Source organism: Eublepharis macularius, chromosome 5 (assembly GCF_028583425.1).
Source record: "Eublepharis macularius isolate TG4126 chromosome 5, MPM_Emac_v1.0, whole genome shotgun sequence".
NCBI lineage: Eukaryota > Metazoa > Chordata > Lepidosauria > Squamata > Eublepharidae > Eublepharis > Eublepharis macularius.
Window position 1 is genome coordinate 121,320,141 of NC_072794.1, and position 22,109 is coordinate 121,342,249.

The window sequence follows — 22,109 nt, forward strand, 5'->3', positions numbered from 1 at the left end:
AAGTGACGAATGACACTTGAACGGCAAGTGTATTTCCCCCTGTTCACTTGCGCTCCACTCAATCCACTTGCTGTTCAAGTGTCATTCGTCACTTGTAGCTTGGCCCTCAGCTCCACCCACCTCACAGGGTGTTTTGTTGTGGGGATAATAATAGCACACTTTGTAAACTGCTCTGAGTGGGTGTTAAGTCATCCTGAAGGGCGGTATATAAATCGAATATTATTATTATATAGCTCTATCTTGTTAGATCTTGGAAGTTAAGCAGGGTTGGTACTCGGATGGGGGAACACCAAGGAAGACTCTGCTGAGGAAAGCAATGGCAAACATCTTGGCGTCTTACTTGCCTTGCTGGGGTTGATTGTTGATTGTAAGTTGATTGTAACTTAATAGCACATAGGCATGTAATAATGTTAACGAATGTTAATGCATTCTTCTTTTTTCTAAGTCACTTTCAGAAGCTTTATTTTTTGGGAAAAAAATTAAGAGTATAAAATAAACAAGAATGTTGGGTATCATTTAGAGAAGGCAGCAAGATTAAGCCTTCATCATGTTATGGCCCACCGGTTATTATTACTCAGGAGTATTTTGGGTGAGTTAGTTGGTTCTCAGCAGCAAGTAATCATTTTACAATCAGACCACAGCAGATGTGATTAAAGTGCATTGTTTATATGCAGTGGAACTTCAAAATAAGCCATGGCTCAGTCTTATTGCCCCCGCCCCAGGTGTTCCTGTTGGGGATACATGTGGAAATGCTAGGCGGAAACTGGTAGCATGTGTAATTTTGACCTAAGACCCATTTCAAGAGTTTCTTCAAAGAACTGCCTCTTTCACAGCAGTCAACAACTTGAATGCATACCATATATTTATTATATCTGTTGGTAATACAACTGCTGTAACTACCCTTAAAGTAATCCTGATAAACTCAGTGAAAAAATGGAAACTAATTGCTAATTGTGAGTGTCTGCCCACAGATATCAACCACTGGGATAAATGTATGCAGGTCTTCATTCTCAGAACCATTTACCCATCATTGGGCAAATCACAATCTCAACTTTGGTTCACCTTCAGGAAATTATAACATACAATGGCAGTCATTGTGAACAGAAAGTGGACAAAGACTATAGAGTATTGTCTATCTTTAAAATGTTACAACTAAGCACCAGCAGTCAATAAAATTTGCAAAACCTCACTAAGTATCCTATCTCCCAATTGGTAAGTTACATCAGCAGAGAGAATTGAGCAGCAAAGCAACCAGAAGGCGAAGGGAAAGACTAGAAATAAAATCCAGCAAATTAAACATATGATGGCACCTGGGGTGTGCATTTCAGAATTGCTGAGCTGAAGATATATGTGAAAATCATTGTTTTTCCAGAATGGTTACACAAATCTGAGATTCTTAGGCATTAAAAAAAACAGGATGGTCTGGAGTACCTTGTTTAAGGGCCCATAGAATTGGACCCCTTGGTCCAATTCTCTTGAACCGGCAGCACTAGTTCCTATGCAATTTCAGTGTAATTTTGTGGAGAAACAGACACACAATCCTGACAAATATCCCCCATAGAGAATAATGGCAGAACTGAGGTTCTTCCTTCCCTCCATTCTTTGTGAAAGAAAGCAAACAGCAGGCCAAAGTAAGGAAGGGTGGAAAATGTGGAGTTTTCAGTGGAAAGATTTTTTAAAATTGTCAGTCACTGTAAGGGTAGCAAAACGAAATGAATGCAGACAGGGTTCTTTTTTTAAATGCTGGTGGCCAGCTGACACTCTCCTACTGGGCCACTGCTTGGCTGCTTTCCCCTACCCTCATAGGGATCAGTAGAGAAAAGAGTGCATGCATTGAGAGACACCTACTTTGGAGATCTATAAAACTGAATACCTTTGTTCAGTCTGCTTGGAATTTAGGTGTTTTTTTTTGTTTTTTGTTTTAAAAGATTAATAGTTCCAAAATTCTAGAGCCACAAACCCACATGGATTCAAATCACAAACTGGTAATGTCCTATCTAAAAATCAGCAATCGCAGTAAAATTCCCACCCTGAATCCCAAACTGAAATTACAACAAAATTCTTCTTGGAGCTCAACCCTAATGGCACATTTTGAACATATGACATATGAAACTGCCTTTATAGTACATGAGTGCATTTTCATCTAATTCAGTTTGGTCTATTCTGTCTAGTAGCAGCTGTTCGAGACCCTCAGCAGGGTCTCTCCCAAAACCTGCTACTGAAGATCATTTTCACCAGAGTTGCCAAGATCTGAATCTGCTACTTTCTGCATGCATAGCATGTGGTCTACCATTAAGCCACAACCCTTTTCATGGTGTGGCTACAGTCCATGTGCACCAACTGATTTGGCAATTGCACCCTTTGGATGTGCTTGGGATGAAGGGCTCCTCCCACCCCTCTTTGGTGGGTGACTGCATCCAGGGCTTGAATCTGGGACCTTGGGCACATATTATAAAACTTTATGCTCTTCTATAGTTACCAGTCTTTCTCTATGCACAGCTATATCCAAACTTCTGCACATCTTTTCCAAGCTACCATGAATCTTTTTAAAAGTACAATTAAAAAGCAAATGGGTAACCAGGCTATCCTGAGCATGATTTAGATTTCTGCAGCATTTTCTCTGTGGCTGCATAGTTAAATCATAGAATCTTATTAACTTGTCTGAGCTGGCACTTGGAGCCTGAGCCAAGTCACGACAAAACTGTGCCATGTTCAAAGGGTTCATTGTGCTTTGCTAGCAATCTTTATTCCTAGGATGTGTTTTTTAAAAAAAGTAAATGCATCCTACGGAGGATGCTTCACACTCCTTCCAGTGGGTGTCACCAGCACCTGCATCTAACAGGGAGTAAGGCAATTTTCTGCAATAGAACTAAAAACTGGCAAGTACAGACCAAGGGTCAGATATGGTCAGTCATTAGGCTGAGCAGACCTCATTCCCTGATCCCTATCAACACCCTCACTGAGTTTCTGCATATAAGGCAAAGATAATCTTAGATATGCTTATTATGATGGCTGCTATCTCCAGGGCCAGAATCTGGAACAGTGGATAGTTTGAGCTGAAAGCCAGGGCCAGTTGAATGGTTTTTCCTTTGCCCCAAAGTGTTCAACATAGCTACACCTGGCAGCTGTATCAAATATGGTGGCCTGAGATTTTTTTAAAAAAATGAAAAGGATCTTCTTTGGGAAATACAAAGAATGGAATTTGCTTACCAACATTCTAAGCGGTCTCTCTTTGAGAGATGGGGTGCAATTAACCCTTCCCATCCCTCCTGGGAAAGCTGTACGTGGATTTTGGGAACCATTTTTAGCAGTTCAAAATGAAAAGATGCAGAGATAAGGGGGAAAACCCTTCTGCTGAAATTTTTGCTTCTTACCTTCCAGCTCACTGCACCCTTCTTTTGAAGTGGATTCTAGCCTCCAAAAGCTTGTGCCTCAATATGCTTGCTACTTTACTTAGACGTGTGCAGATTGTAAATAGCTCATTTTCTAAAATGAGGTTGAGCTAGCAAAAAAATATAGACATACAGGAGCCAAAAAATAAAATAAAATTATGGTAGGCAGTTTTAAAACTGAGTGGATAACAAACCTTAGTAAACGGGATAATATTTTGCCTGGATTGGACATTGACACAACTCTTGCATAGGCAAGAAACCACTGTCTGGTAGCAACCAAGTATTGTATTCAGGCAGTGGACCCCAGAGCAACACATAGAAGGAGCTCTAAGCAGCAGGAAGGCTGGAGCAGAGATTCTAGCAGGTCTGGTACTAAGCTCATTGGGCTTTTCAAACATACAAAAGCCAATTAACCTTGCCAAGTGCTGGCACTAACCACAGTAGTCAAAGGAGGTATGTATAATGTGGAGATCCATGAACATACCTTATACTGATAGAGACCATTAGTCTGTCAAGGTCAGTATTGTCTTCTCAGACTAGTGGAAGTTCTCCAAGGCTGCAGGTATTATTTATTTATTTATATTTATGTCATTTATAGTCTGCCTTTTTTACTTGAGTCTCAGTGAGCCTGCATCACTGTTACCTGATCCTTTTTTAAAAACTGGAGATGTTAGGGATTGAACCAGGGACCTTCTGCATGCAAAGCAGATGTTCTACAACTGAGCCACAGCTCTGCTCCCTGTGATACAAGCTTATATATGCCATAACTAGGATCACTCATCACAACAAGTCCATTGTCAACAGTAACCCTGAAGTAATTGCAATGTGTTCTCTGATCACTTGATTTCAATATAAGTAAGTTTCCAGTTAAGTGTCCTCACTCAGGTTCACTGCTTGAGGCTGTGATGCTTACAGACATGCATGGTGCTTCCCACTGCAAGCATTTCTGTTAATGGGGCCCACGTGCCAGAGTGAGGACAGGATGAATTAGCAAATAAAGACTTGTGAGTTGTGCATTATGTAGCTCCTCCAACTCAATTAGGAAACTCTTGTTGACAAGGCCTGATTTATTTGAAATGAAATCCATGCTATGTGTTAACACCAAGTCTGGTCTTGATTAGGCTTAATATAATAATCATCTCTCATAGATGCTGATTCTGATGAGTAATCCAAATAAATTTCAGACTTTCCATTTTTATGATTTGCTAAGACATATAATTAAAAGTGAAACAGCCACTGAAAAGCATAGTGGGTGTATATATGTATACATGTGCATTGGTGGCGGCGGCGATGGGAGCAAGAATACATTTCTTGCTTCATCCTGTAAGATTATAAATTTCCAAGTGCTCATTTCCTAGAATTATTCATGTCTGTGACTGTGTATAATACCCAAAGCATTTGTATTTTTCATATATCTTGGCTGTAAAGGGAGGACTGGCTTGGTTGGACTTACTGATCAGAGTGGTTGGCAGTCAGGAGCAAGCCAAGCCTCAGTAGCATTGGAAGAGTAGCAAGAGCCACTTGGTTTGCATATGGCTACTGGCAATTAGTGTAGGCTTGCTTATAACCTCTTCCTGCCCCAGCAGTGGCTGGGTCTGGCCCACGAGGCACCTGCAGGGGGACTAAGAGGCACAAGCCAGCAGTGCAGGGGGAGGTATCAGGCAGATCTACGCTCATTGTTGCTGCTGCTGGGCATGATTGCTCAGCTCAGCTTGCTCCTGGATGTTTTTAATGGCCTTGTCCACTCTGTTGGCTCTAATATGTCACCAGCTTTCCTATTACTGAGCACAAATGCCTCCTGATGTTTCACAGCCAGGCAGGATTTTAACAATTTCTAAAGAGATTTGTGCACATCATATTCTAAAGTAAATTTTGGAGTGGTGGTGGTGGTGGTGTCAGGAACTTCTTTTCAGTATCCTGAATGTAATCACAGAATCATGAGGACATGGTTGATCATCCTTTTAGACCTACCCCATGTCCCAGGAAAGAAGAACAATGTGTTAGATCCAACCAGGGGTTTTTTTTATTGATGATAAAGGAAGCAGGCATCCCCTTTGATCACCTAAAACACAATGCTGAGTGTTATGGGAACCTGCATGTACAAAAGCCATGTGTAATAGAGGCTGTAGTGTGGAAGTGAATTGGGTGAGATGGAAAAAGCTGCCTGAATCCAACCCAATACCGCAAGACTAGACTAGCAACCCATTGGATCTTTCCAACACTGTCATTATCAGGGGATGCGCCTAATTTTGGAGCCATTTGTTCTGTTGTTGCTCTGTTCTTATTCTTAGGAAGTTCATCCAAATGTTTAACTTGAAAGTAACACCTTCATTAACCCTGGTGCGTTATTTAGTTGAAGATTTCCTGGTGAATAAAGGCTCCAACTTCACTCTGATGACACTTTGTTCCAGTGTAACCCCACTGAGTGCAAGGTCTTAAGGGAGACAATCAAGGGCTTGGCTCACTGACATCTTTTGCTCTGTTAGGATTAGAGGGCTAAATTCTTCCTTTGCTTTCAATAAGGACCCAAAGATGTTTCTACAGCAATTCAGCCTTTTGTCGTTGAAGTCCAGTTATCTACATCCCACACATACACCGATTGTGCAATGATAGCACAGCACAAAATCCAGAGGAGTTAGCTGTGTTAGTCTGTAGCTGCAAAACAGTAAAGAGTGCTTTAAGACTAACCAACTATACTGGAGCATAAGCATTTGAAAACCACAGCATCGGACAAAGAGAACTGTGGTTCTTGAGAGCTTATGCGACAATAAAGATGGTGAGCACAGCACAAGTTGGTCTACAAAACTGACCCTGGGGAGAGCCAATGGGAGAACAGGGGGTGGAGACAGTTTTGAAAGGATTTGCCCCTCCCAGCACATACCGTCAACTCCAGAGCTTCATTCAGAAGGCCGTTGCGCTTACTGTGCAGGTAAGCATTGGAACTGCCTGTCTTGGCCACACGGATTCTGGCTAGCCGAGCTTTCTGTGGAAGGAAGCAAAGGGATGTGTTATTTAGACCCAACTTGAATCCATCATCAACTTTCATTTCTTTTGGTGTGAAAACTGAGATAATGTTAATTCTGAAGGCTTTAGAACAGATGTATTGTTCATGTTGACAGTATTATTACTTCCGAACCTTAAAAGAAAAAAATCCTTTCAGTTTCTGAGAAATGCTTTTTTTTTTTTTTAAAAAAAACCTTATAAAAAGCAAAAGACTTGTGGCTTTAATCACAAAACAAGCAGATTGAGAGCAGAACCCTAGTAGTTCCTAGGAATCATAAGACTATTTTTCTTATAAGCTCGGTAGTGCTGATCAGTTTGGGGGTGGGGGGTAGAGAAGAAGGTGGCTTCTCACTGTATTTATTTACTTGATTTATATCCCACCTTCCTCCCCAATGGGGAGCCAAAGCAGCTGACATCGTTCTCCTTTCCTCTGAGTAAGCAGCTGTGGGTTTAAGAGGCAGAGCCTGTAATGCATACCACCCTTTCTTCGCAATGCTCAGGGCAGAAGGCATGGTTCACCCCTTTCCCACATTCTGTCCACTCACAGCTAATGCAGCTTAGGCTTAGGGCCAAGCTACACATGACGAAAGACACTTGCCTGGCAAGTGGATTGAGTGGAGGGCAAGTGAACAGGGAGAAATACACTTGCCGTTCAAGTGTCATTTGTCACTTGTAGCTTGGCCCTGAGTGACTGGTCCAAAGTCACCTAATCATCTTCGTGATAGAAAGCAGGTGAGATTTGAACTCGGATGTCCCCACACCAAGTCTATCACTCGGATCCCTATACCACTGTGGTTCAACATGCAAAGAATTATCATCTTAAGGTTGTAATCCTAAGGACACTTTCCTGAGAGTAAACCCCATTGAATAAAATGGGGCTTACTTCTAAGTAGACCTTCTTAGGATTGCTCCCTACGATTATCACATATTGTAGATGGGATTCCACTGTGTCTTGTGTGAGGAAACATCTTTTTTTCTTCTGCTCCTTCCCTGCTGCCCCCTTCTTATTTAACTGTCTGTCTGAAGGAGAGCTCCTTGAAACTTGAAAGCTAACCTACTCTTACGGGATATTCAGTTGGTCCCTAAAAGGATTATGTTATTGCTGCAGTGGATTTTTTCTACCTGATTAAAACAGCTGTTTGAATTCTTTTGTTAGAAATATTTTTTTTCATATTTAGACTATTTCAAAACACTCAGCATCCCCCATTCCTTGTCCATGTTGTGTTCTATTTTTTCCCAGACCTTTCCAGTGATTTAGTGGGAGGAAAGTTAAACTGTGTTTCAGTGTGCTTGCAGCAACCAGCTCTGGTGGTTGCACTCCTCCTGAAACATAACATTTCAGATTTAGCAGGACCTTTTTGGCACGCAAACTGTACCAGTGTTGCCAAGGTTACAAAGCATCTCTTTCTGCTGATTGTGGGCAAACTGCGCTCTCTGCGGCCTGAAAAGCCCTCGCCCCCTGATCAAAATATTAAGGCAAAAATGTAATAAAAATTGACATTAACTGCAATCAGATTTTTTCATGAATAATTTTAGATATGGATGCTTTTTTGGTTGGCCTTTCACAGAAAAAAATGAGCAGTGCTACTAATTCACAGAGTAATTGGCATAATGAGAAACAGCAAGGGAATCTTCATTATTTAATTTGAAGGAAATGTCTTCTATTGACTTGGACCAGTGTTCAGTCTAGCAGAGTATTTTCCATACCAGCTAACAGCTCTCCAGAGGCAGAAGTTTCTCATAGCTCTGCTATCTAGATGTTTTAACTGGGATGGATATGAAACTGGGAACTTCTCCAAACTGGGGGGACGGGGAAAGACATTTGGCCTGGGCCTCAAGCTAAAAGGAGGGCTCAGATTTATAACTTGTCAATTTTTTGACATTGGATAAGTTTCACAACTTGTTTTTATGCATAACATGTGCTACCTTTTTAAAAACATCCCATCTAGGGGCCTCAGAGCTAAAACTGGCCAAAGCCGCTCTGGCCTTCCTTCTCCAAGCAAACTGAGTGGCTTATGCATGGAGGTTGGAGTTGTTCCTGTTTTTTTTTTAATTTTAAATTAAACAACTCCTGGCCAAGTTCTTGTCACACCAGATCCTCCATTTAGATTTTCAGTTTTAGCTAGACTGACTTGCTTGAATCACTTGGAGTTAATTATTTTACCTAAGGACTGGGGAGAAAAAATCCACACATTGTTTCCCTAGTGCCTTTTAATAATAACATTTTAATAACATTAGATTTATATACCACCCTTCAGGATAGCTTAACACACACTCAGAGTGGTTTACAAAGTATGTTATTATTATCCCCATAACAGACCCCCCCTGTGAGATGGGTGGGGCTGAGAGAGCTCTGAAAGAGCTGTGACTGACCCAAGGTCACCTGCTGCCCCCAAAGAGCTCTGCATGATAAAGAAAAGTTACCATCTCTCTGCATGATAAAGAAAAGTTGCCCCTAATGATCAAAATGAAAAAACTCACACTAAGACATATGGCTGCATCCACACATTGATATCATTGAACTAACTCTAGCAATTATTCTCAACTGGATTTTCCTCTGTGAACAAGATGATCCAGGAGGCAAATGTACAATGGCATGTGGATGCAACCTGAATCACATTGTCCTCTGATAATGCTGCTCAGGGATCATTTCCCTAGGGAAATGTATCTGGCTTCCCGTGTAGCTCCTCCTGATTCATCCCTCCCAGCTCTCTCTTTCTTTGCTGAGTCCATTTTACATATCTGAACATGTTATGCAGTAGGTCTGTGACTTGGCTCTTGGCAATGCTAAAAGCCCCTGGCTTCAAAATCATCTTCCCTGAACTGTGGCTCACACAAAGCCGATCAATTCATTTGCAATTAGCATAATGAGGCTGTGGGTTGCATTCTGACTCATTTCCATAGACCACCTACTGGAGTTCAGCTCTGTGGCATGATGGCTGTACAGCCATCCACCTCCAGCAGCTGAGTTTCCATTATAATAGGCTGATTGCTTCTGATTTCATAATGCTCTTCATGGTGGGAGACTCATTGGATAATCAAGAATATGCATTTTCTTTTTCATGTGCGTAGGTGAGCACATGAGCACACAAGTGTGTGAAAGAGGCACAGATGGGTCTGGATGCTGCTCTGAGTGACCAAGCATGTTTATTGTCACAGAACATTGTCACAGAACATTGACGGTGCTGATAATGCCAACTGTGTGGAAAAGACCCACAGTCTTCTTTGCCTGAATGGTTTAATTCACATATAGCCACAGCTGCATGGGATTACATTACAAGAAGGCCTACCAAACCTACCTCAGAGCTGTTGTGAGGACAGACTGTTGATAACAAGTCAGGGATGAACACATGCCTTAGTAATGTCCACACTAGTGTTCTATAATGGCCCTTATATGGAGCTGCCCCTGAAGACAGTTTATGAACTGCAACTGATGCAAGACAGAGTGTCTAGAGTGTTTGCTAGGCCCTGACAAAAATGAGCATAGAAAGCTAGTATTCTGCCCTCATCTCTGGCTGCCAGCCGGGTTCAGGGCCCAATTAAAGGTATTGGTTTTAACTTGTAAAGCCCAAAGTGATTTGGGTCCAAGGTACCATCAGAACTGCCTTCACTCATATCAACTTGTCTGAGCTTTAATAGATAGTCTTTTCCCATTAGGTCAGCAGGTCTGGCAGTAGGGTTGCCAGCTCCAAGTTGGGAAATTCCTGGAGATCTGGGGGGAGAAACCTGGAGAAAGTGGGGTTTGGGGAGGGAAAGGACCCTGGCATGGCATAATTCCATAGAGTCCACCCCCAAAAGTAGCCATTTTCTCCAGGTGAACTGATCTCTGTGGCCTGGAGACCAGCTGTAATTCCAGGAGATCTCCAGCCACTACCTGGAGGCTGGCAACTCTATCTGGCAGTCACCTCCAAGTTACAGAATTCCCTACCATTTCAGGTGTTCTGGAGTGGATAAAATGTTTGATTTTGATTTAATTCTGGAATGCCTTTCAGGACATCTTACAATTAGGGTTGCCAATCCCCCGCCTGGGGCGGGGGAATCCCCTGTTCCCACCTCCTCCCCCTGAACCCACTTACCTGGCCAGTGGGGGGATGCCCCCAGGGTGCCCCCCCGGTGGCATGGCACACCCCCAGGCATGACGGCATCCCCCCCCGCACCCGGCAATGGGCCCATTTCATGAGTGCTGGGATACCAGTCCCCTGCTGGGGGACTAGAGGGACCTGGCAACCCTACTTACAATTCATTTTTAAAGTTTCTCAGTTTTAACAATTGGCTTTTCTATTTGATATTTTGCACATTTTTTTTAAAAAAAAATCTTGGCTGCTTTTATTGATTCCCTTCAACCCAGAGCTGGCAACCCTATTTAAATGGTCAGAAATGTGGTAATACAACTAAACTAAACTAACTAAACTACATTGCCTGGGGTTTCTTGGAGGGGGTAGGGCAATTCTTTCCCCTTGCCTTCTAGGGTCATTTGTAGAAGTTATAGGAGACTGAAAAGCAGTAGGTATGTTGGAGACTCTGAGCCCTGTGAGGATGAGTACAGGTTTTCACAGCAAAGTGAAAAGGTCCTTTATTCATTATTCTTGGGGTTCTCTCTCTAGTTTCAAAACAATTAATAAAAACTCACCATGACTAGTCTTCTGTAACCCTGATTTAGAAAATTCCAGGGCTTGTGTGGAGGGTGCTACCAATTTCTCCTTTTCACACACCAGGACCATGAAGATTCCTAAACTCCATGATTTAGATATACACAGTAGGAGCTGGCTATGAATATATTTTTCTTTAGAAAAATAGACTGTTAGAAATGTCTCTGCAGCAGTAAATAAGTAATTCACGAGCGCAAGCCACGATGTCTGCAGTTTCATTTCATAAAATGTGTAGGCCTTGTCTTACTTATTTTTCTCACCAGAATTCCCGTATAGTTAGAGTACTGAACTAAATCATTGTGACTAATGCAAACATCAGACTCAGAACAGGTCTCTACTGTTTTTAATCAAACATTGTTGAAAGTCTTCCTAATTTGTCTCGATGTTAGATTACTTTTCCTCACCTATTAAGAATTTTGTACCCCAGTCCCTGCCATATGCTCTAGCAATACTTACAAAATGATTTCTTTTACAGCCCAATCCTAGGCAAGATTGCTAAAAGCATGTCTCAATCAGTTGATTGGGACTTCCTCCCAAGTACTTGTGCAAAAGATTGCAGCTTTAATCACCCAAGAGTCTTTAAAGCTAATAATTATATAGTTAACTGCTAAAAATGACTACATTGACCTGTGCTTACAATGGTTTTGGATGCACAGTTCTGTGTTCTTTAATTTAGTTTGCTTAATAGACACACAGTGTAGAAAGAAGTAAATATCCATCTACCATGGATTCCCCAATGCATAATGAGCAAAGCAGCTTTTATTAGAATTTATGCATTGAGTCTGGTATTCTGTTAGTAAGAATTGTTTAACCTTTTGACTACTAACATACACACACAATTTCCCAGGCAATGATGTGACTTGAGCTCAAGTTCAGTTATGAGAATGAAGATAGAAGCCAGTTAAATGCAGACTCTCTGAACAGAACTACAAAGTAACATGATAATGCCCTGTCCTAAAAAATGGAGCTGAAGTGCTTTAAAGCAGTGATGACTAGTTTTGGTCTATCAGTTTTCAAAATTATTTCTTCTGAAACAGTATCTGGCAGTTATTCAAATCTGGTCCAAAACAAGTCTAAGATGAGGTCTATGAATGATTCTTGGTTTTGCATGTACACGCTCATGTTTTTGGATGCAAAATATCCATAAGAAGCCAAGACATTTAAATTTCATTATGACATTAAAATTTCATGAACATGAAACTGCAAATTGATTCTTTCATAAGCTTGTGTTGTGAAATTTACAATTAGGAATCTGAAGTGAAACTTTTTTGGTACCAAATCTATACGAGATATCAAGACCCAAGGTTGAGGGGTACAAAGGGACAGCTGAGATTCCAGAAAATAAGTGTGGCTCATCACTTTCATTACAGCAGATTCACAGCTGGCTCTCCCAAATCCCATTTCAGGTCATGATTTACATAGGCAAGGGCATGTGAGAAAGTCTTTTTTCAGGATTCACCAGATGATCACGTCATCTGATGTTGAAATTAACCTTTCTTAATCATGATGTTTTAATATTCATTCATGGCAATCTGCCTTCAAGATTCATGTGATTCACTGATTGGTCCCATCCAACTATCTGGAAACTAGTTTATTGGAATGATGCGGTCACATATTACTGGAAGCTGTTCGATGGACCACTGTGCAAGGGACAGCCAAAATGAGATTCACTCAGCTTGGGTTATCTTCTAATGCATTGTTAGTACCTTTTTAAAAATTATCCCCTGAGGCTATGACTACTGTACAGGACAGCTGCATGAAACATACTACATTCTGACTGTGTTATCTTATGTGCTGCAAGTCGTCTCCGACCTATGAATGAAAGACCTCCAAAATGTCCTATCATTAACAGACCTGCTCAGATCTTGCAAACTGGAGGACAGGGCTTTCTGACGACACTACTGCAAGGGGGTGCCAGTATATAATGGGAAAAAAGAGATTTTGTCTCTCTAGGCATTGTGCTCTTACACAAGTTGCAACACTTTCTCTCCTCCATATTAATCAACTTAGTTGTGGCTACAGTTATACAGCAGGGTTTAAGCAGGGCAGAAATTCTGTCATTGGAAAAGAGAGGGTATTTGTGTACTTATTATTTGCTTAGTAGTTGCTTATTAGTTAAAGTATATTGAAATATCTTTTTCTTGCTAGAGCTGGGCTCAATATAAGTGGCCTACCATGACATTCTAAGCAGAGGTACTCTCTTCAAAGCCCATTCAAAGCCCTTAGAAAGGTGTAACTCTGTTTAAGATGGCACTGCAAGATTGGGAGCAGAGAGAGAAAGACAGTTGTCCTCTTATCCTAAGGATAAACATATGTGCTTAGAAAACAGCAGAATGAGTATCAGCTACATTCACATTAAAGAAGCTGATCACATTTGTAAGTTGCCAGCCCAAGAAATTTTTTTCCTCTAGTCATTGGTTTCTTCTGAATCAGACTTGTAAAAAATGTTGGGTAAATTTTGCCAAAAAGATGGTGACACACAGCTGACCATTTTACAAATGAAAAATGTGCAAGAAAAAGTCCCTTTGAAGGACATTTCTGACTCAGATTGATGTTTAGGTTTGCCTCAGTTCCCATGATGCCACACATCATGTCTACATATTGGAGAAGATTTTGTACTAGCTGCCCCAATATGTGAAATGACAGTTGCTGCCTGGTAGGCTATATCTCCATAATGTGACCTTGTGACTCACTTTGTATGATCAAGGACACTGCAAGGTACGCGTTCATAATGTTTTCTAGTCAGCCTCCTTTTCCATAGCAATGGAAGTGAGAAACAAGTCACAAGGAAATCGATACAGCACAAACTCTCTACTATTTTGATACAGCACTCTCACCCTTTATTAAAAGGAGGGGTTCTCAGCTCCTGCCTTAGCTCCCTCTAATGCTTCTCTGAAGGATAGGATTTTTACTCTGATTGGAATCATAAATAAAATGTGGCAGTTATTTATTATACATACAAATTGCTGGTTTTCACTGAATTTATATCTGGTTCTGTACTTAATATGCTAAATGAACTTTGGCAGATCCAGTTATGTTTAAGTTATACTGAACCTGGATCTCACCAACCCTCCGCTATTGTGTATTACCATTTGAAATCCTGAACTTTTTAATAACTGGAAAATGACATGAGAAGAGACAGCACTGAGATATCTAAATATGTATACTTTCTGGGTTGTAGGGAAATATCAAATATGCTTGTACTCATATTGTACAACTTCATTGGCAGGCATGCCTCTGGAACCCATAGAAATAACTTGTTCATTGTATGGACTCCATTTCATAATTTGTTTGATTATTTATTTCCTCTTTCTACTTACAGGGCTGCTTTTCTACCACGTGAGTGGTTTATCCAACTTAAAACTTCATGATGTAAGAATGAGATTGCATAACAGTGCAACGTGATTTAAAAGTGCAGCAGTCCAACAATATTAAAAAGTGCTTGCCTCAATAGTTATTTCTCAGTGGCTAGATTGTTTCCACTTTTTGACGCAAAGGCACAATTTTTCAAGAGGCCCAAAGTTTGATCTGTTAGAGGTTTTGCAGTTTTAATTAATGCCCACTCTGGCTGCTACAGCCGGGGCCTCAAGGTCAAAGCATCCCCAATGGATAAGCAAAGGAGGGAGGGCTCATAAGAGAAATGGCCTGCATCCCACAGTAAGTCATCTGAACATTCTCTATCTCTATCCAACTAAGCATAGCAAGATATGCAGAACACTACAGAACATCTAGAACCCAGGGAAACTGTACTTGCTAAACAACCCTTAGTTTTTCAGTGGAATGTACAATGCCTCCAACCCATAGGCATAGGGTAAGTGAGTGCCTCTTTATATGTTACACAAACTCAGGGCTTTTTTTCTGGGAAAAGAGGTGGTGGAACTCAGTGGGTTGCCCTCAGAGAAAATGGTCACATGGTTGGTGGCCCTGCCCCCTGATCTCCAGACAGAGGGGAGTTTAGATTGCCCTCCACAATCAGGGGGCGGGGCAATCTAAACTCCCCTCTGTCTGGAGATCAGGGGGCGGAGCCACCAGCCATGTGACCATTTTCAAGAGGTTCCAGAACTCCATTCCCCCGCGTTCCCCCTGAAAAAAAGCCCTGCACAAACTCAAGTTTGGTTTGGACAAGCCCCCAGCCCACCTCATGGTTAACATGTGACTTGAAGTTTTCCTTTTAAACATTGTGTTGAAGAGGCGCAAATCATCTCCTGTGCATGTACGGAGGCAGGAGGGGAGGGTTCATCGCCTCCCCTCCATGCACTAACTAGCTGAAAAAGGCTGTAGGGGGAGGGCTATTCGCATTAATGATGATTCCATGCATTTGCCAAGGATCTTCCTGGATCTTTCCACACAGCCTTTCTTGGCTGGTTCCAGCCAGGATGGGGGGGGGGGTTAATGAAGACTCTCCTCCTGCCTCTGTACATGAATAGGAGATATTTTGTTCCACACTCCCCTTTTTAAGGGTAAGCTTACAGTCACACGTTAAACATGAGGTGGTTAGAATTTCATCCAAGCCAAACTTGAGTTTGTGTAACATGTAAGGAGGCCCTGAGTAGTTTGCATAAAAGTAGTCCTTTAAAAACAAAAAACATATCCCACATGCAGATGAGTTCCTACTATGCAGTGCACCCAGGAAAGCAATGGGGAACTGTCACTTGGTTGATGAAAACCAAATATTCCATTCCATCTGTTAGTACTGTTGGCCAAATGTTTCTGACTAATTTTTCTTTGTAAGATCACAACTGGCAGAAAACCTCCCAATAACAACCCCACCCCCAAGTGTGGCCTGGTCTACATGTGTGGTAGCATGAGGAGTCAGAGTGGCCTGTGCCACTTCAGACCACAGGAGGAGAGCCCCTTTTTAATTGTTCCATGTACAAAATCCCTGAAAGTAAAACTAGCAGAGCAGAGAGGACAGTCCAGAACCTTGCTTCATCATAAAGTATTTTTAATTTTAAAATACGAAGGAGCATACTCGCACAAAAAAACCCTGTGGCACACATCCCTGTGGGGTTGAAAGTGATGCAGCCCATTACATTGCCCCAAGATTCTACCGCCTCATTCTGTTGCAGATGACATGAGGCTGAGACTGAGTTCTCATGTAACGTCCTTTGTTGGATGACATTATATCCAGACACAGATTAAAAAGAGACTGCCAGGTAAGTTCATAACCAATGGGAAAGACAGGAGGTGGCCTGGAGCATGCAGAATGGCAATAACACCTGTTCTCAATTACTCATCCAGTGAGCACCCAATTAGAATTACCATCTGTTGCCATTGCTACTCATTGTTCACCACTATCTCCATCATTCATTTTTCTCTTCACAGGCAAGTGGGCAGCCATCTGATTACAAGAATGTTTCCCATTCAGTGCCATACAAACAAGGAAGGCCTAGAGTGATGGTAAATGACTAGTGGAAATCAGTTGTTTCCTGGTAGGGTTGGCACCATTTTCTTTCCAAGGCTCCTGTGTCTTTCAAAAGTGCATGGCAAAAAGAAATGTACCTGGTACAATCTGTACCCAGCATGAAGATTCAGTGATGGAGAAAGTTGCACCTGTTCCAATTCCACCATGCAGCTTTCTAAGGCACAAGAACCCTGCAGAAATGCAAGGCCAATTGATAATATTAATGAAGAGAAGGATGCACACACATCTGTGTTTATCAAGATAGCCACTGGCCAAAATTTGGCCAGAATGGAACCTGATTATGCCCAATATCGAACTTAAATTGTTGGTTCCAAATGTCCAGGAAAGGTCAGGCACCAAAAGGGGCCTTGAATGTCTGGGAAATCTGTTCTTTTAGAACTCTGTATGAATTACCTTCCAAATCTGGTAATGTTCATGTCAACAAGTTATAGTCTCCTAGCAACTCTCCCGGCTGTTTCCACGCTAACAATACATTTGCACGCATACACACAGCGAAGCACTCATTCTGGGGATGGGGAGAGGAAAAACATCTGTGCCAACACAATATCCAGAAATAGGGATTACAAGCACTATCACACTACCCTTTTGTGAGTCACTGTCATGAGACGCTTTAGAAAAAAAGGCACGTGCATCCAGTCAACTAATACACCTTTCTGTTTCTAGAAGCCTCTTCACCAAGACAACCACTACCCATCACAGATTAAAATAGGCATTGATGAGAATTCTACTCAAAATAAAGCATTGATCTAATCCAAAATTTCCAAGCCTTTAACACTAACTTCTGAAGGTTGTTGTGCACTCTCCTTTATGGTAAAATTTGAACCTATATTACAGTTTCTTAATAGACACCAATAGCCGACCATGGTAGAAGACACTGGAGACCAGAAGTACTAAAGAGAAGCATAGAAACAATTAGGAGTCATTTACACAAAACTTTTTGATCTAACCCTATGGCTCCACACATGCATCTGCTTCTCTCCACATTTGCAGTATAGCCTCACCTCACTCCATCTCCATGAAAAGAGTATATAGGAAAAAGGCATGTTTCTTCTTTTGATGACGCTTCACTCATTTGAAAAGCCATTCTTATAGTGACTCTTTGCCAACTGACACAACCACAAAAGCAGGCTTAACTGTAGGTTGAGTGACCACGGAGTTAGGATGTCTGGGGAAATGGTTCTGCAACTGCTCCTAGGCTTTCATTTTGCACTAGTAAAAGCTTTGGAGAAGTTATTAAGGAGGGCATAATAAATTGTTGGCTCACAGTGAAAGTCACATGATACGACTCAGTCACATGGCCATTGTACCATGTAGCCTAAAACTATATTTGCTCCACTCTCATTTCAGCCCATTTAATGGGTCAAGTGACAACCACCATACTCTTCCTGGCAGCCATTTTTATTTCAGCTTTTAGCTAGCAGTGATTAGGTTTTGTGATTCATTTGCCTAGAAGCCAAAGTTGCCATCTTTTCTCTTCTGAACCAACAGCCAAGTTCTGTATATATGAAAAACTGGCAGCTTCTAGTTTGTGTGAATTACTCACATGACTTGTCCACCACGAGCAGCGAGTTGCCACAAACTGAAGACAAAGGGAGCTGGTGGATCTGTGAATCACTGCAGTTGCTAGCTATCAGATATATTTATACTAGCCACTATTGCTCACTGTTATTCATAGCCCAGTACTAAGTGTGATGAATTAAATGCAGTTTCCATTGAAATAAGTCAGAATTACTTTGAAGTAAATGTGTTTAAGACAGAATGACAAGTATTTAAATAAATATCCAGATTGCCAAAAGAGCAACATGTTCTGAATATATTCATAAATAGCTTATGCAAGGCTGTGATAAACCAAAAGAAACGGGCCATCTACCAAGATAGGAGATCACCTAATGTTTACTGCTCAGAGCTCTACACTCTTTCCTCCCATGCTGGCACTGTTCTAGCTGCCTCTCCTACCTCTTGAAAGCCAAGCGATGCAGCTTGGATAGCTCTGGCCACACAGTTGTTTGCAGCTAGCAAAACTTACCAGATCGCTCTCTGGAGGCTCTGCATGTGTTCTCTTTGCAAAATTTAAAAGTCTACTGTCATTTTTAGGCTAAGACAAATCATTCAAATCTTCTTTGATGCAGCTGCTTTTCTGGCTGGGAAAAGCAACATGAGCAGGGCTATCTCTGCTGGGGGAAAAGACTTGTGATAGCACAATAACATCAGGGTGCAGGAGAGAAAGGGAAATGGCCTGGGTAGGTAGCAGTGGTGGAAAGGAAGGGAGGCAGAAAGAAACAGAAGAAACATGTAAAGCGAGTAGGTGTCTCAAGGTATAAGTTCCCCAGAGCCCAATGTTTCTCTCAATTACACCTGTCATTATTGAATAACTGTAGATTTACTTCCAAGAGTAAAACTGTACATGCCAGATTTGCAAGTGTTCAGTGTTTATGGAACTCCGTCCTAACTCCAGAACATAATCCAGTGATGGTATTTCTCACTGGCATTATGTCAAGGTGTGCTTTTCATAGCCTTTGCAAATAATGGTGCTATGAACAATCATATGGGTTTGAGCCACTAACTATTGAGCAAGTTACTTTTATTAGCATTACTCAAACTATATAATTAGATATGTTAAACTTCTCCTAAGACTACTCTTGGCAAAACCTGCAACTGAGTTGGATAATTAACAGATGTTTCTCATGTTATCTTCTCTCAGTAATTAAAGGTCTGACTATCTGCAGTTGTCTCATCTACTCTGTTCAGTATGGCACTGCTCTGCTTGCATGCCAGTGGTCTGGAATTAATTTGTCAAATGCAATCCATTGACAACTAAATGTTTGTGTAGGTTGTCAAAGCTATTAGACAAATGGAAGGGTTCTTGTATCCAATATTCAACTCCCGGTTGATAGCTTTATCTATAAATAATAGGGCTGGAACTCCGGGGAACTTCAGGGTTCCCAACATGTTCTGAATTTGCAATTGATAGCTTGGATCCACCAGAACATTTCTGCAGAGAGAACAATTTTCACCCATGAAGCATCACTTCTTTTTCTCCTCTCTGCTGCTGTAGTCCAAAATGCCTACTGAAGGAGGGAGAAAGTGAGAAAGTTATAAACTGCAGGCAGCAACCACTCCATCCATGGAAATCTTTTGTCTATCTCTCAGGGAAGGCCATAGATTACCCATGCCTCCAGCAGTAGCTGTTTCAAAATGGAAGGCACCTGCCAGCCACAAGTGTCACTGGGCAAGGGCCTTGTCCATTTTCCTGAAACATGGGTCAGGTACCACACTGAAGAATGGTGCTCTGAAGAGCCACAAGTGTCACGTCAAACAGTTATATGTGGCTCCTGAACCACTGAATGAGTATTACTTCTCTGGTAGATCCAACCTCTCATTGGTATCTTTGTTTCTTAACATTTGGAGTAAGCAAGCATTCCTAAGGAAATTTGAACAGTGAGAGGGAGATCAATGAGCTCCCTTCCTAATCTCCCTACTATAGGCCTAGATTTGCTGACTAGAACAAGTCCAAGGAACAGGATGCGTGATGGAATGAAAAAGATGGTATGTACCATCCATTTTCAGTACAGAATTATAGTTTCAGACTCTTGGAAGCTCATTCTCTGGAAATCTAGTTGGCCTTTAAGGGTCTACAATATAGAATGATTTTCCACGGTCAGTATCTTATGCACCTTAAAAGCAAGTTATGTACCCATGTGGACCTGTTCTTCCTTTCTGTTTCCCCTCAATATGACTCCATAATATCCCCCACTCAAGCTGTCAGCTTGAGCTTCAGAGAACAGGAGCAGATTGATCCTATTCTCTGCAGCCCATTTTGTCATTTCTGAGCGGAGAGAAATGGACAATGATATCTAATGATGGGTGGAGGCATCCTGAACCAGCTTTTCATGGTTTACCAGTCAGGGTGGTTGGTGAGGAGGCCCCCTTCAGGCTTGGGCTTTATCAGTTTGAATCTAGTGTTTACCATCATGGTGGGAGGTGGTGGAGTAACAGCTCTCCTCGGCATCTCTTTGGTAGGAGTTGCCTCATGCTTGTAGCTATGTGGAATTGCTCACCAATACTGGCAGGCCTCTGGCAGCTCAGTAAGTAGGGTGCCCACATGGAGGGTTGGGTATTAATAAAGCTCTTATCAGATTGATAGATCCCAGTTGAACCCATTTATTTTTCATGGCATCTTTTTTTAAGGGATGGCAGCACACTTTTTTGTCAGGAACCAGGGTTTAATCATCCTGGTTAAGAACCTTGGTAAGGGGAAAGAAACAAATTCACTTGGCTAAACTAAAGACATCCATATCTGTAGATAAGAGCAAACTGGAGAGCTATTAAAGACTCACTCAGCATGCCATGCAAGGGAGGAGGGACAAGGAAGGCACCTACAAACTCTGGTTAAATGCAACTGGAGGCTTTTATGATACATTTTTGACCTCTAAAAGTAATATGACAATGGTGGAAGTATCTTATACTTCAAAAGGTAATGACATTTCAAGAATGACAAGGCAAGAAGACAAGGAACAAAGCCCATTTCTGCATTTGCTTTGATTTGTTCCTTTGATATGATTTCCCACTAGATCATTTGTCACATGAAGGATGTCAACAGAACTCTTGGGCCCTCAGTTATTGCCACTGGTGGGTATCAAGAAGAAGTTAATAGCAGTCAGTACATTAAATCACTGACTTGGCATGGCACCTAATGAGATTTCAAAATAGATCTAGTTGGGTACTCTACAGAAAACAATTTCCCAGTGGAAATATGTGATTTAGTTTAAACTGAAAGGAAACAGTCTGTTAGAATATATAATATTTTTTTCCAGGGGAAAAAATTATCAGAAATATTTGATTTCTACCTCAGAATTTTCCAGATAAAAATATTCCAGTTACACATGAACTGCTTTATACCGAGTCTGTCCATTGGCCCTTCAATCATTGTTCTGTCTAGTGTCTAGTCTGAAGGGCAGCAGACTCTAGGTTCTTCAGCAGAGGTCTTTCCCAGTTCCTTCTACCTGGTGGCCTTTAACTGGAGAGTCCAGGGACTAAACCTGGGACTTCTTGCTTGAAAAGATAAATCACTGAACCACACTTTATCCCCCAAATTCTAAGATGAGGAAGTTTCAGGTGGGTAGCCATACTGGTCTGCAGAAGAACACCAAAATTCGAATCCAGCAACACCTTAAAGACCAACAAGATTTCTAGGTTATGAGCTTTCTGGAGTCAAAGCTCTCTTTATCAGATATCATCAGGCTAACTCTTGATAACTTAGACCCTGGAAATCTTGTTGGATTTTAAGGTGCTACTGGACATGACTCTTGCTGTTCCAGTACAAGAAAGTGCACTTTCTCCCTTTTGCAGCATCATTAATTTTGCTTTCTTTGGTGTTCCTAGCAAACCCATCCCCCATGCTTCTGATTCCTTGCAAACAACATCGACAGTCATCTCTACCAAGGGCAATAAAGTTATCCATCTAAACCCTGTCCTAAGCCAAAGACCAGTCACAGGAAAAATGAACCCATTTGTAGGTGATGCCACCGAAGGAAAATACGTTGATGACAAGCCAAATATTTTAATCAAGTTAAAAAGAAAATAAGTGTTTCAAATTCTTTGTTAAATTACTCTGTTGTTCTATATTTTAAAGGGGGGATT

At 41.5% G+C, this 22,109-nt stretch overlaps 1 protein-coding gene across 2 annotated transcripts in view; it reads right to left on the reverse strand.

Annotated features, from left to right (window-relative positions):
- Positions 1-22,109, reverse strand: part of KCND3 (potassium voltage-gated channel subfamily D member 3) — a 460,156-nt gene that overhangs the window by 25,616 nt on the left and 412,431 nt on the right. For both annotated transcript variants that reach the window (XM_054980803.1, XM_054980802.1), the window contains exon 3: positions 6,274-6,375. In XM_054980803.1, the coding sequence (XP_054836778.1) occupies positions 6,274-6,375 (102 nt within the window). The remainder of the gene's footprint in view (positions 1-6,273; positions 6,376-22,109) is intronic.